We start from the raw sequence: 11,223 nt of genomic DNA on the forward strand, positions 1-11,223 counted from the left end.
ATCTTCCTCAGATCAAGGCATTCTGAGCCCCGCAGGCGACATCTGATTTACAAACTGAAAGATCTCCTGCTCCCAGTCTGCTCCTAGGAAGGCATTTGAGTGTAGGACGGCTTTCAGCCGGAACCCAAACCTCCGGGCGCTGAAGCGCCGGAGCCTCTTTACGCTTGGACTCAGGCCCCGGAAGTCGCGAGGGTGGGGTTGTCGCTGCACAGTGAAATTGGCTACCCAGGGAAGATGCTGCTGGACCTGTCGGAGGAGCATAAGGAGCACCTGGCCTTCCTGCCGAAAGTGGACAGCGCGGGTCAGGGCACGCGGCGGCGGAGGGTGGTTCCTTGCGGTCTGGGGAGGGGATCGGGGGAGCGCCTGGCGCTCAGGGTCTCCTGGCTTCTGTTGCAGTGGTCGCAGAGTTTGGGCGAATTGCGGTGGAGTTCCTGAGGCGTGGCTCGAACCCCAAGATCTACGAAGGCGCTGCCAGTAAGAAACGGGGAGGCACAGCGGTGCAATCTTCTCGGGGAAGTGTGGGCCGTTCTCTATGTCCCTGGAGAGGACGGGGCTCTTGGGACAAGGGTTTTTTATCCGCCCCCCCCCTCCCCCGTTGTGGCATAATAAAAGCAGAAGGGGTCTTAAGTCAGGGCGCAGATCCTGCCCGTGCTCTAAATACTGAGTTTTTTTAAAGCTTGTGGTTTTGGCGTGTAATGGACATAACACCATCTGCCAGATACACTATGATGGTTATATGCATCCAAGTGTGTGGAATAGTTCGGTGAACCATAAATACGCAACTGTTTGGCTGTTGTTCGTTGCTCAGACATCTGCTTTTACTGAACTATTTTTCCCCCAATGGACGAGGGGAGGTTTTCGATATTGTCTCTTCTGTTAGGCTGGAAGTAGCTGCGGGCTCAGGAGAGAGATAGTACACCTGGTATTGTCTCCACGCATCTGTGTTTTGTAAAGAAGATTACATGGTGGGAAATAACTGAAGGCATTTGCCTGGGAATGGCGAATGAACAGGAGGTTATTACCAAAATTATTTTTTATTGCAGTGTTTGAAAACATGGAGTAATGGATAATATTTACTCTTTTTCAGGAAAACTCAGTGTGAGTAGTGACACTGTCCAACATGGTGTGGAAGGATTAATATACCTCCTCACTGAAAGTTCGAAGCTCATGGTAAGGGCTTTTGTGGGTAGTTTTGTATTACCAGAACCTTAAGGAGGTTTCAGTTCAGTTCAGTCGCTCAGTGATGTCCGACTCTTTGCGACCCCATGAATCGCAGCACGCCAGGCCTCCCTGTCCATCACCAACTCCCGGAGTTCACTCAGACTCACATCCATCGAGTCAGTGATGCCATCCAGCCATCTCATCCTCTGTCGTCCCCTTCTCCTCCTGACCCCAAGCCCTCCCAGCATCAGAGTCTTTTCCAATGAGTCAACTCCTCGCATGAGGTGGCCAAAGTACTGGAGTTTCAGCTTTAGCATCATTCCTTCCAAAGAAATCCCAGGGCTGATCTCCTTCAGAATGGACTGGTTGGATCTCCTTGCAGTCCAAGGGACTCTCAAGAGTCTTCTCCAACACCACAGTTAAAAAGCATCAATTCTTCGGCGCTCAGCCTTCTTCACAGTCCAACTCTCACATCCATACATGACCACAGGAAAAACCATAGCCTTGACTAGACGGATCTTTGTTGGCAAAGTAATGTCTCTGCTTTTCAATATGCTATCTAGGTTGGTCATAACTTTCCTTCCAAGGAGTAAGCGTCTTTTAATTTCATGGCTGCAATCACCATCTGCAGTGATTTTGGAGCCCAGAAAAATAAAGTCTGACACTGTTTCCCCATCTATTTCCCATGAAGTGATGGGACCGGAGCCATGATCTTCGTTTTCTGAATGTTGAGCTTTAAGCCAACTTTTTCACTCTCCACTTTCACTTTCATCAAGAGGCTTTTGAGTTCCTCTTCACTTTCTGCCATAAGGGTGGTGTCATCTGCATATCTGAGGCTATTGATATTTCTCCCGGCAATCTTGATTCCAGCTTGTGCTTCTTCCAGTCCAGCGTTTCTCATGATGTACTCTGCATAGAAGTTAAATAAGCAGAGTGACAATATACAGCCTTGACGTACTCCTTTTCCTATTTGGAATCAGTCTGTTGTTCCATGTCCAGTTCTAACGGTTGCTTCCTGACCTGCATATAGGTTTCTCAAGAGGCAGATCAGGTGGTCTGGTATTCCCATCTCTTTCAGAATTTTCCACAGTTTATTGTGATCCACACAGTCAAAGGCTTTGGCATAGTCAGGAAAGCAGAAATAGATGTTTTTCTGGAACTCTCTTGCTTTTTCCATGATCCAGCGGATGTTGGCAATTTGATCTCTGGTTCCTCTGCCTTTTCTAAAACCAGCTTGAACATCAGGAAGTTCACGGTTCACGTATTGCTGAAGCCTGGAGTGGAGAATTTTGAGCATTACTTTACTAGCATGTGAGATGAGTGCAATTGTGCGGTAGTTTGAGCATTCTTTGGCATTGGCTTTCTTTGGGATTGGAATGGAAACTGACCTTTTCCAGTCCTGTGGCCACTGCTGAGTTTTCCAAATTTGCTGGCACATTGAGTGCAGCACTTTCACAGCATCATCTTTCAGGATTTGAAAGAGCTCAACTGGAATTCCATCACCTCCACTAGCTTTGTTCGTAGTGATGCTTTCTAAGGCCCACTTGACTTCACATTCCAGGATGTCTGGCTCTAGGTCAGTGATCACACCATTGTGATTATCTGGGTTGTGAAGATCTTTTTTGTACAGTTCTTCTGTGTATTCTTGCCATCTCTTCTTAATATCTTCTGCTTCTGTTAGGTCCATACCATATCTGTCCTTTATCGAGTGCATCTTTGCATGAAATGTTCCCTTGGTATCTCTAATTTTCTTGAAGAGGTCTCTAGTCTTTTCCCATTCTGTTGTTTTCCTTTATATCTTTGCATTGATCGCTGAAGAAGGCTTTCTTATCTCTCCTTGCTATTCTTTGGAACTCTGCATTCAGATGCTTATATCTTTCCTTTTCTCCTTTGCTTTTCGCTTCTCTTTTCACAGCTATTTGTAAGGCCTCCCCAGACAGCCATTTTGCTTTTTTGCATTTCTTTTCCATGGGGATGGTCTTGATCCCTGTCTCCTGTACAATGTCACGAACCTCATTCCATAGTTCATCAGGCACTCTATCTATCAGATCTAGGCCCTTAAATCTATTTCTCACTTCCACTGTAGAATCATAAGGGATTTGATTTAGGTCATACTTCAATGGTCTAGTGGTTTTCCCTACTTTCTTCAGTTTAAGTCTGAATATGGCAATAAGGAGTTCATGATCATAGCCACAGTCAGCTCCCTGTCTTGTTTTTGTTGACTGTATAGAGCTTCTCCATCTTTGGCTGCAAAGAATATAATCAGTCTGATTTCGGTGTTGACCATCTGATGATGTCCATGTGTAGAGTCTTCTCTTGTGTTGTTGGAAGAGGGTGTTTGTTATAACCAGTGCATATACTCTATATATCAGTCCTGCTAGGATCTTCTCATTTCAGTAATGTTGTTACTGATTTATAATTGATTGAGTGAAGCCATGCATACATAATCTGACTATAATGTGACCTGCTGGCATGAATACCTCTTGTTAGTATAAATTAGAATTGCCTGTAATTCCACATGTTACTATGTGTATCCTAAGAAGAGGGAGAATGAAATGATTTAACTTTTTGTGTATTAGTAGTATCTAGCTTATTGAAGCGGAGAAGGCAATGGCACCCCACTCCAGTACTCTTGCCTGGAGAGTCCCATGGACGGAGGAGCCTGGTGGGGTCAGTCCATGGGGTCACTGCGAGTTGGACACGACTGAGTGACTTCACTTTCACTTTTCACTTTCATGCATTGGAGCAGGAAATGGCAGCCCACTCCAGTGTTCTTGCCTGGAGAATCCCAGAGATGGAGGAGTCTAGTGGGCTGCTGTCTGTGGGGTCCCACAGAGTCGGACATGACTGAAGTGACTTAGCAGCAGCAGCAGCTTGTTGGAGAATTGAGCAAACTGGGCATTTTAGCAGTTCTTTTTGTATTTTAATAAAGTATTTTTTTCCTTTTTTCCCACATTTTCCCTTTTTAATACTGGCTGGGAATCTTGTACCAGTTGTTGTTTCTCCATGCTCTTAATAGAAAAAATATTTGAAAAATTACAACTGGCTACATGGGATTTCCCAGATGGTGCTAGTGGTAAAGAACCCACCTGCCAGTGCAGGAGACATAAGAAACTCAGGTTCAATCCCTGGGTCAGGAGGATCCCCTGGCGGAGGGCATGGCAATCTACTCCAGTTTTCTTGCCTGGAGAATCCCATGGACAGAGGAGCCTGGTGGGCTACAGTCCAAAGGGTCGCAAAGAATCAAGCAGGACTGAAGTGACTTCACACACACACACACACACACACACACACACAGGGCTTAATTTACATATTGTCCATTCTCCTGTTTCTCAGACTTACCTTTTAGTGAGAATGTTGTGTGACCGTTTTAAACCAAATTCCTGGTTTCTGTCTCAAACCTGTTGAATCAGGTTTTCCAGAAGATGGGCTTGAGAATATATTTTCAAGGTGCTTTAAATGATTCTTAAGATCAGGTAAATTTGGGAAACTGCCCTAAAGGCTTAACATTTTGATAGCAAATCGTCACGCTGGAAGTGATGAAAGACAGAGTGTGGCTTATTGAGTTATGGTGTTTCACCCTAATAATTAGGGTGAAATAATTAGATTATTTGAGTGGTTAACTACATAAAAATATATTTTATAGATTCCTTTTGTCAGACTCCCTAAAATGTTACACTTAGAGGTGTTTGACAGCAAATGCTCTGTCACATAAATCTGTGTTCCATTAGTTGATATGGGGAACTCATTTTTGCTTCCCGAGGTGATCTTTTCTGGCCCTCTTCAGAGCTTTCCTGGCTGTTCTCCTCGAAATCGATCTCTAGCCTCTTGCTCTTCGATTTAGTCGAGTTGAATCTTCTGACAGACTACCTGATGTGATTGGTCAACAAACCTAACCCACCTGGCCCAAAAGACTATAAGCCCTCCTCACCAGCAATGAGCCCATTTGATTTATTCAGTTCTGTATGCCTAGCATGGGACCTATCCCATAGTAGGATCTCAGGAGATACTTGCTAAAGGGACAAGATAACCTAAGCCTATGCTATTACAAATAGAAACAAGTCTAATGACAGTGACATCCCCTCCCAAAAAGGGTGGCATGCAGAAACTGGAAAAGAACAAGGAAAGTAGAGTATTAAAGTGGCTGAGGTAAATACAATTAAGGGAAGAGAGACAAAAAAATTGTGCTTCCTCTACTTTTTCTCCGCCTGTTTATCCCTCCTCATGTTGGGCATCCAGTAAGGGAGTAAAAGCAAGCCTGCTGTTAGCAGTTTCCTTTTTCCTACTGAGAGTCATTGCCAATGTTAGGGTTGCTTGGTCCCTAATAATGTTGTTCCATTGGATAGCCAAAATCTGTGACTCCATGTCCTTCTCTCCCACTCCCTTTGCTGACCAAATACATGACTTTCCTCTGTCCGGTCAGCATCTGAATATCGCACTAAGATTTACCTAAACCGTTTTCTTCCACCTACCCCCTGCCTCTGGCAACCACCAGTCTGTTCTCTGTATCTGTGAGTTTGAGGGGCTTTTTTTGTTTTTTGTTTGTCTTAGACTTGACATGTAAGAGAGATCGTACAGTATTTCTTTTTCTGTCTGACTTAATTCACTTAGCATAATGCCCTCAAGTTCCATCCATGTTGTTGCAAATGGCAAGATTCCATTTCTTTATGGCTGGGTAATATTCCACTGTGTATGTGTGCCACAACTTCCCTATGCATTCATCGTTCAATGGATACTTAGTTTGTTTCCATGTTTTATCCATTGTAAATAGATGCTTCAGGAACATGGGGGTGCATATGTCTGTTCGAATTTGTGTTTTTGCTTTTTTTGGATAAATATGCAGAAGTAGAATCACTAGATCATACGGTAGTTCTATTTTTAATTTTTTGAAGACCCTCCATACTGTTTTACATAGTGACTGCCCCAGTTTATGTTCCTGCCAACAGTGTACAGGAGTTCCCTTTTCTCCACAGCCTTACCAACGCTTGTTTCTTGTCATTTTGATACTCTCCATTCCAGTGGATGTGAAATGATATCTCATCATTTTGATTTACATTTCCCTGGTGATGAGTGATGTTGAGCATCTTTTCATGTGCCTTGTTGGCCTTCTATATGTGTTCTTTGGAAAATGTGAATTCAGATCTTCTGCCCATGTTTTAATCAGATTGTTTATGGGTTTATTTACTTATTTATTTTGCTATTGTGTATTAGATAGGTGATTTGCAGATTTTTCTTTCATTCAGTAGGTTGCCTTTTCATTTTGTTGATGCTTTCCTATGCTGTGCAGAAGACTTTATCCGAAGTTGTCCCATTAGTTTGTTTTTGCTTTTGTTGCTTATTTTTATTTTCATGTATCAAAAACTCGGAATAGTGGACAGGGGTTGCCTTTTACTAAGGAGTGTTGTTTCTTTTACTAGACAGAATAGAATTCATATTTTTTTGTGTATATCCAGTATTTCAGCATTTATTAGACACAAATAAATTTTGATAAACTTGATTCATTTTTAGATTTCTGAACTGGATTTCCAAGACTCTGTTTTTATTCTGGGATTTCCTGAAGAATTGAACAAATTATTGCTTCAGCTTTATCTAGACAACAGAAAGGAGATCAGAACTATCCTGAGTGAATTGGCACCAGACCTTCCCAGTTACCACAGCCTTGAATGGCGACTGGATGTACAGGTATGACTTTTTAAAAAAAATCTGACATAGAATATAAGATTTATTTTAGGCTATGTCTTCACACTTATTGTATTCTTTACCACCTTAACCAAATTCTGGTTTGAAACTTCAGTTTTTTAATGTCCGTTTTTAGACCATTTCACAAATAGTTCATTTTCTTTTTTTTTCTAACCACACCACAAGACTTGTGGGATTTTTTAGTTCCCCAACCAAGGATTGAACCCAGGCTCTTGGCAGTGAGAGTGGTGGGTTCTAACCACTGGACCGTCAGGGAATTCCCCATTTTCTTATATTTTTAATATGTTCACATTGGTTTAATTTGTGAACTTTGTAAGAAATAGGTTATTTTGGAAAAGCAGATGGTTATCTGTATTTTTAAAGTGGTGCTTAGCTTTTAGAAAACCTTTTTTCTGTCTAAATAAAACACATTTATAGAAAAGTACACAGGTCAGTATATAGCCCAATGAATTATCATGTGGTAAAAACACCTATGAAACCAGCACCCATGATCAGCACTTCAGAAGCATCCTTCTTGCCTTACAAGTTACTTCCCCATCCTTCTTTTCAAAGGTAACCAGCATCCTGACTCTTAATGCACAGATTATTTTTTTCTGTTCTTTAACTTTCTATTCATGAAATGATTCAATAAATATTCTTCTATGTCTGCCTTCTTTTTATGAGATTGGGTTGTTTTTAAAGCCACGTACACAACCAAAAAGGAATTTTCAGACATTGCATGCAGCCCTTTCTCAAGCAGTGACAGATAAGCTAGTTAAGAAGTGTTTATTGAATGCCATGCAATCACTGATTAGGACTGTGCTGAATGCTTTGGGAACCAGAATTGTAAGATACTTTCTCAGCTAGAAAAGATATTATTTGTTTAGTGATATTAGATGTCTCAAAATAACTAGTAATTAAAGATAGTTGTGAAATAAGGTTCTGGAGAGGAAAAAAGAATATAATTGTATAAATAAAGGTACTTCTGAGTATTTCAGAAAAGCTGTATCTCATGTAGTTCAGTGTACACTGGCATGTTCCAGAAAAGCATCAATAAAAGAAGGGTAAATTTCAGAAAAAGAAATGAATGGAGAAAACCAGGGTAATATTATTGAGAGAGGAGACAGCATAAGTTGTAAAGGCCCACATGAATCTGAGAGTGAACAAATGAATATGTGGGATAGCCCCCTAGTTCCCAAACTTGACTGCACATTGAAATGATTTAGGGAGCTTTAAAAAAATTCTGATATTTGTGTTCTGCCCCAGAGGTTCTGATTTATTGGTACAGAGTTTTACCTGGGCATCAGGATTTTTTAAAGCTCCCTTGTCACCCAGGTAATTCTAATGTGTAATAACGTTTGTAAACTGCTGTAATAGTAGATTCTTCTGATTTGAGTGGTCCGAATAGGTTACAGAAATTCAGCTAGACAAGCTTAGCAATTGTATCCCAGTGTGTTGAGTGCTTGAATATATATTAACACAGGAGAAGGTATAAAGTAGATTATAAGCTCCTTGAAGGAGAAGGCAATGACACCCCACTCCAGTACTCTTGCCTGGAAAATCCCATGGACGGAGGAGCCTGGTGGGCTGCAGTCCATGGGGTCGCTAGAAGTCAGACACGACTGATCGACTTCACTTTCACTTTTCACTTTCATGCATTGGAGGAGGAAATGGCAACCCACTCCAGAATTCTTGCCTGGAGAATCCCAGGGACGGGGGAGCCTGGTGGGCTGCCGTCTATGGTATCGCACAGAGTCGGACACGACTGAAGCAACTTAGCAGCAGCAGCAGCAGCAGCAGGCTCCTTGAAGGCATATGCAACTTGCTTTTTTGATTAAACATTTTCTTTTTAGATTTATTGATGACAGTTCAGGTTGCTATAGTTTACTTCTTTTCCCCGTCATTTAGTAAGCATTTCATTGTATGAATATTCTCAATTTATCTATTCTGTTGGTAAAGAATATTTGAGATATGTCTAGCTTTTGGCTCTTGGAAACAAATACTATTATGAATATGTGTATATGTGTAAGAGTTTACGATATGTACCTAGGAGTGGAATTGCTGGTAATTTATCTGTTTTCCAAAGTAATTCTCTCATCACTCTCACCAGCAGTGGATGAGTTTTCATTACCATCACTTCACAGTGCTCCTTATGGGCAGGTTTCTAATTCTTGCCAGTCTGATAAAACAGCATGGTTTTATTGGCCATTTTCTAATAAAGTTGAATGTATTTCCCGTGTTTATCTATTTTTATTACTTTTGCAAAGTGCTTTCATAGATCTTCTGTACAATTTTCTTGGTTTTGTGGGGGTTTTATTAAATCAGAACACTTCTTCATACATTCTTGATACTTTTTTTTGGTTTTATGTGTTACAAAGTATCTTTTCTCAGGTTGTGGCTTGTTTTTTTCCCACTATTTTTAGATATCTTTCCAAGAAATTTTAATAATTTTAATTCATTTCAGTTTATCAGTTTTTATTTATGATTTTTGTTTTTATATCATGTTTAAGAAATCCTTGCATACTGTATGACTACCTATACATTGTAGTTTTTTTTTCCCCCAAAGATTTTGAAGTTTACTGTTCATTTTGAAGTCTGTGATTTATCTGAAATTCAATTTTTGTGTATGGTATAATGTCATTATTCATATGTTCAGCATGATTGTTAAATAGTCATTATGCTTTTATTCCATTTAAAATTAAGCTTGCAAGCAGAAGCCTCAGGCAACAGATTAAACCATCAGTGACTATAAAGCTCCACCTTAATCAGAATGGAGATCACAACACCCAAGTTCTGCAGACAGACCCAGCCACCCTGCTGCACTTGGTTCAGCAGTTGGAACAAGCCTTGGAGGAGATGAAAACAAACCACTGTAGGAGAGTCGTGCGCAATATCAAGTAGTCCCAATTTGTTTTCTTCCTCCGGAATCACTTGTGAATTGATGATACGCAGTAGTTATTTTTCAAAACAATTTTTTAAGTTGATAGTGATAAATGCATAGAGATTTCATAAAATTTCTTTTCCTATGTCAAGACACTGAGGTCATGATCACAGGCTAAGTGAAGTTTCTTTCTCAGTGCTAAATATGGTCAGTTTCTTGAGTTAAGATGTAGTTTGTGTCGTAAATGTGTAAATAGGATTGAATCAACTGAAAGTGAATCTATACTGTTCAAATCCTCTGTGTATATAAATGACTATATTTTTTTGATGCTTTTCCTGACTAGTTTATTGTTTTCCTCCTTATTGATCTAAACTTAAAGTTCACAGTGTAATTCTATTACTATTCATAGTATTTCTAGACAATTTAATGTTTTTGACTTTAAAGCACACCATGATGTTAATAGCCACAGAATAGTGGGAAGTGAACATGAATTTTTTAAAGGCAACATTTTTTAGGCAGTTCATGTATTTTATTTGGCTGTGAATATACTAAGTACTTACCTTGTTGTTTAAGTTTAAGTTGCCATGCTAATAAGCTTAAATAGTACTCAAATTTGTGTGAATATATTGTAGTTTATCAAGGATTAATTTTTTTCCCTATTACCAAAGCATCTAAGAGACACACTGCAATTCGACATTTATAAACAATGGATGCAGGCATACTGTAATCAGTTCTTAATTATCTTAAGAACATGGAAAAAACATGTTATGCACTTGCAAAGTAGCTATAAGCAAACTATACTCAGATAATTTTTAGTTATAGTGATAACTTGATTAATGAAGCTTTCATGTTAACAACCTCACAAATAAGAGGAAACTTTACATGTTACATGAAATTGTAGCATATGTCATCAGGTTAAAAGCAACATGTCTGCCAAGCTTATACAATAAAAATAGCTCTGTGAGGCTTCTTATTTGTCCACATTGGGTGGAGATAAGCAGGGCTGACTCCAGCCAAAATTGAAATAATATCCTTGTGTCTTCTTAGGGCAACTTTTATTCTTCCTCTATATCCACTATTCTTATCCCAAGCAAAACGACAAAGCATGTGTTAGTCTCTTTTTTTTATTTGTATCAAACTCCCCCTTTTTTTATTACACTTTATGGGGTTCTCATGGCAAATATACTGGGGTGGTTTGCCGTTCCCTTCTCCAGAGAAGAAGAGGACGACAGAGGGTGAGATAGTTGGATGGCATCACCGATGCAATGGACATGAATTTGGGCAAACTCCAGGAGATGGTGGGGGACAGGGAGGCCTGACATGCTGCAGTCCATGGGGTCATGAAGAGTCAGACAAGACTTGGTGACTGATCAAAAACCCCTTGTCTGCAGTCTCTGTGCTTTGTTATTCTTTCTGATGTTCTTTGCTTTTGGGGCCAGAATGAGTTGGGAGCAGTCTTCCTTTTGAATCTGGGACTCACCTTTTTTTTTTTTTTTTCCCCA

At 40.3% G+C, this 11,223-nt stretch overlaps 1 protein-coding gene across 1 annotated transcript; it reads left to right on the top strand.

Annotated features, from left to right (window-relative positions):
• The first annotated feature begins 208 nt into the window (after positions 1–208).
• On the top strand, positions 209–10,688 carry COMMD2 (COMM domain containing 2). Its single transcript, NM_001105356.2, is given in 5 exon segments — positions 209–301; positions 397–474; positions 1,088–1,170; positions 6,670–6,843; positions 9,544–10,688. Coding segments are annotated over 5 exon segments (600 nt in total). The 5' UTR covers positions 209–234; the 3' UTR covers positions 9,742–10,688.
• The last annotated feature ends 535 nt before the right edge of the window (positions 10,689–11,223 follow it).

Source organism: Bos taurus, chromosome 1 (assembly GCF_002263795.3).
Source record: "Bos taurus isolate L1 Dominette 01449 registration number 42190680 breed Hereford chromosome 1, ARS-UCD2.0, whole genome shotgun sequence".
Lineage (NCBI taxonomy): Eukaryota > Metazoa > Chordata > Mammalia > Artiodactyla > Bovidae > Bos > Bos taurus.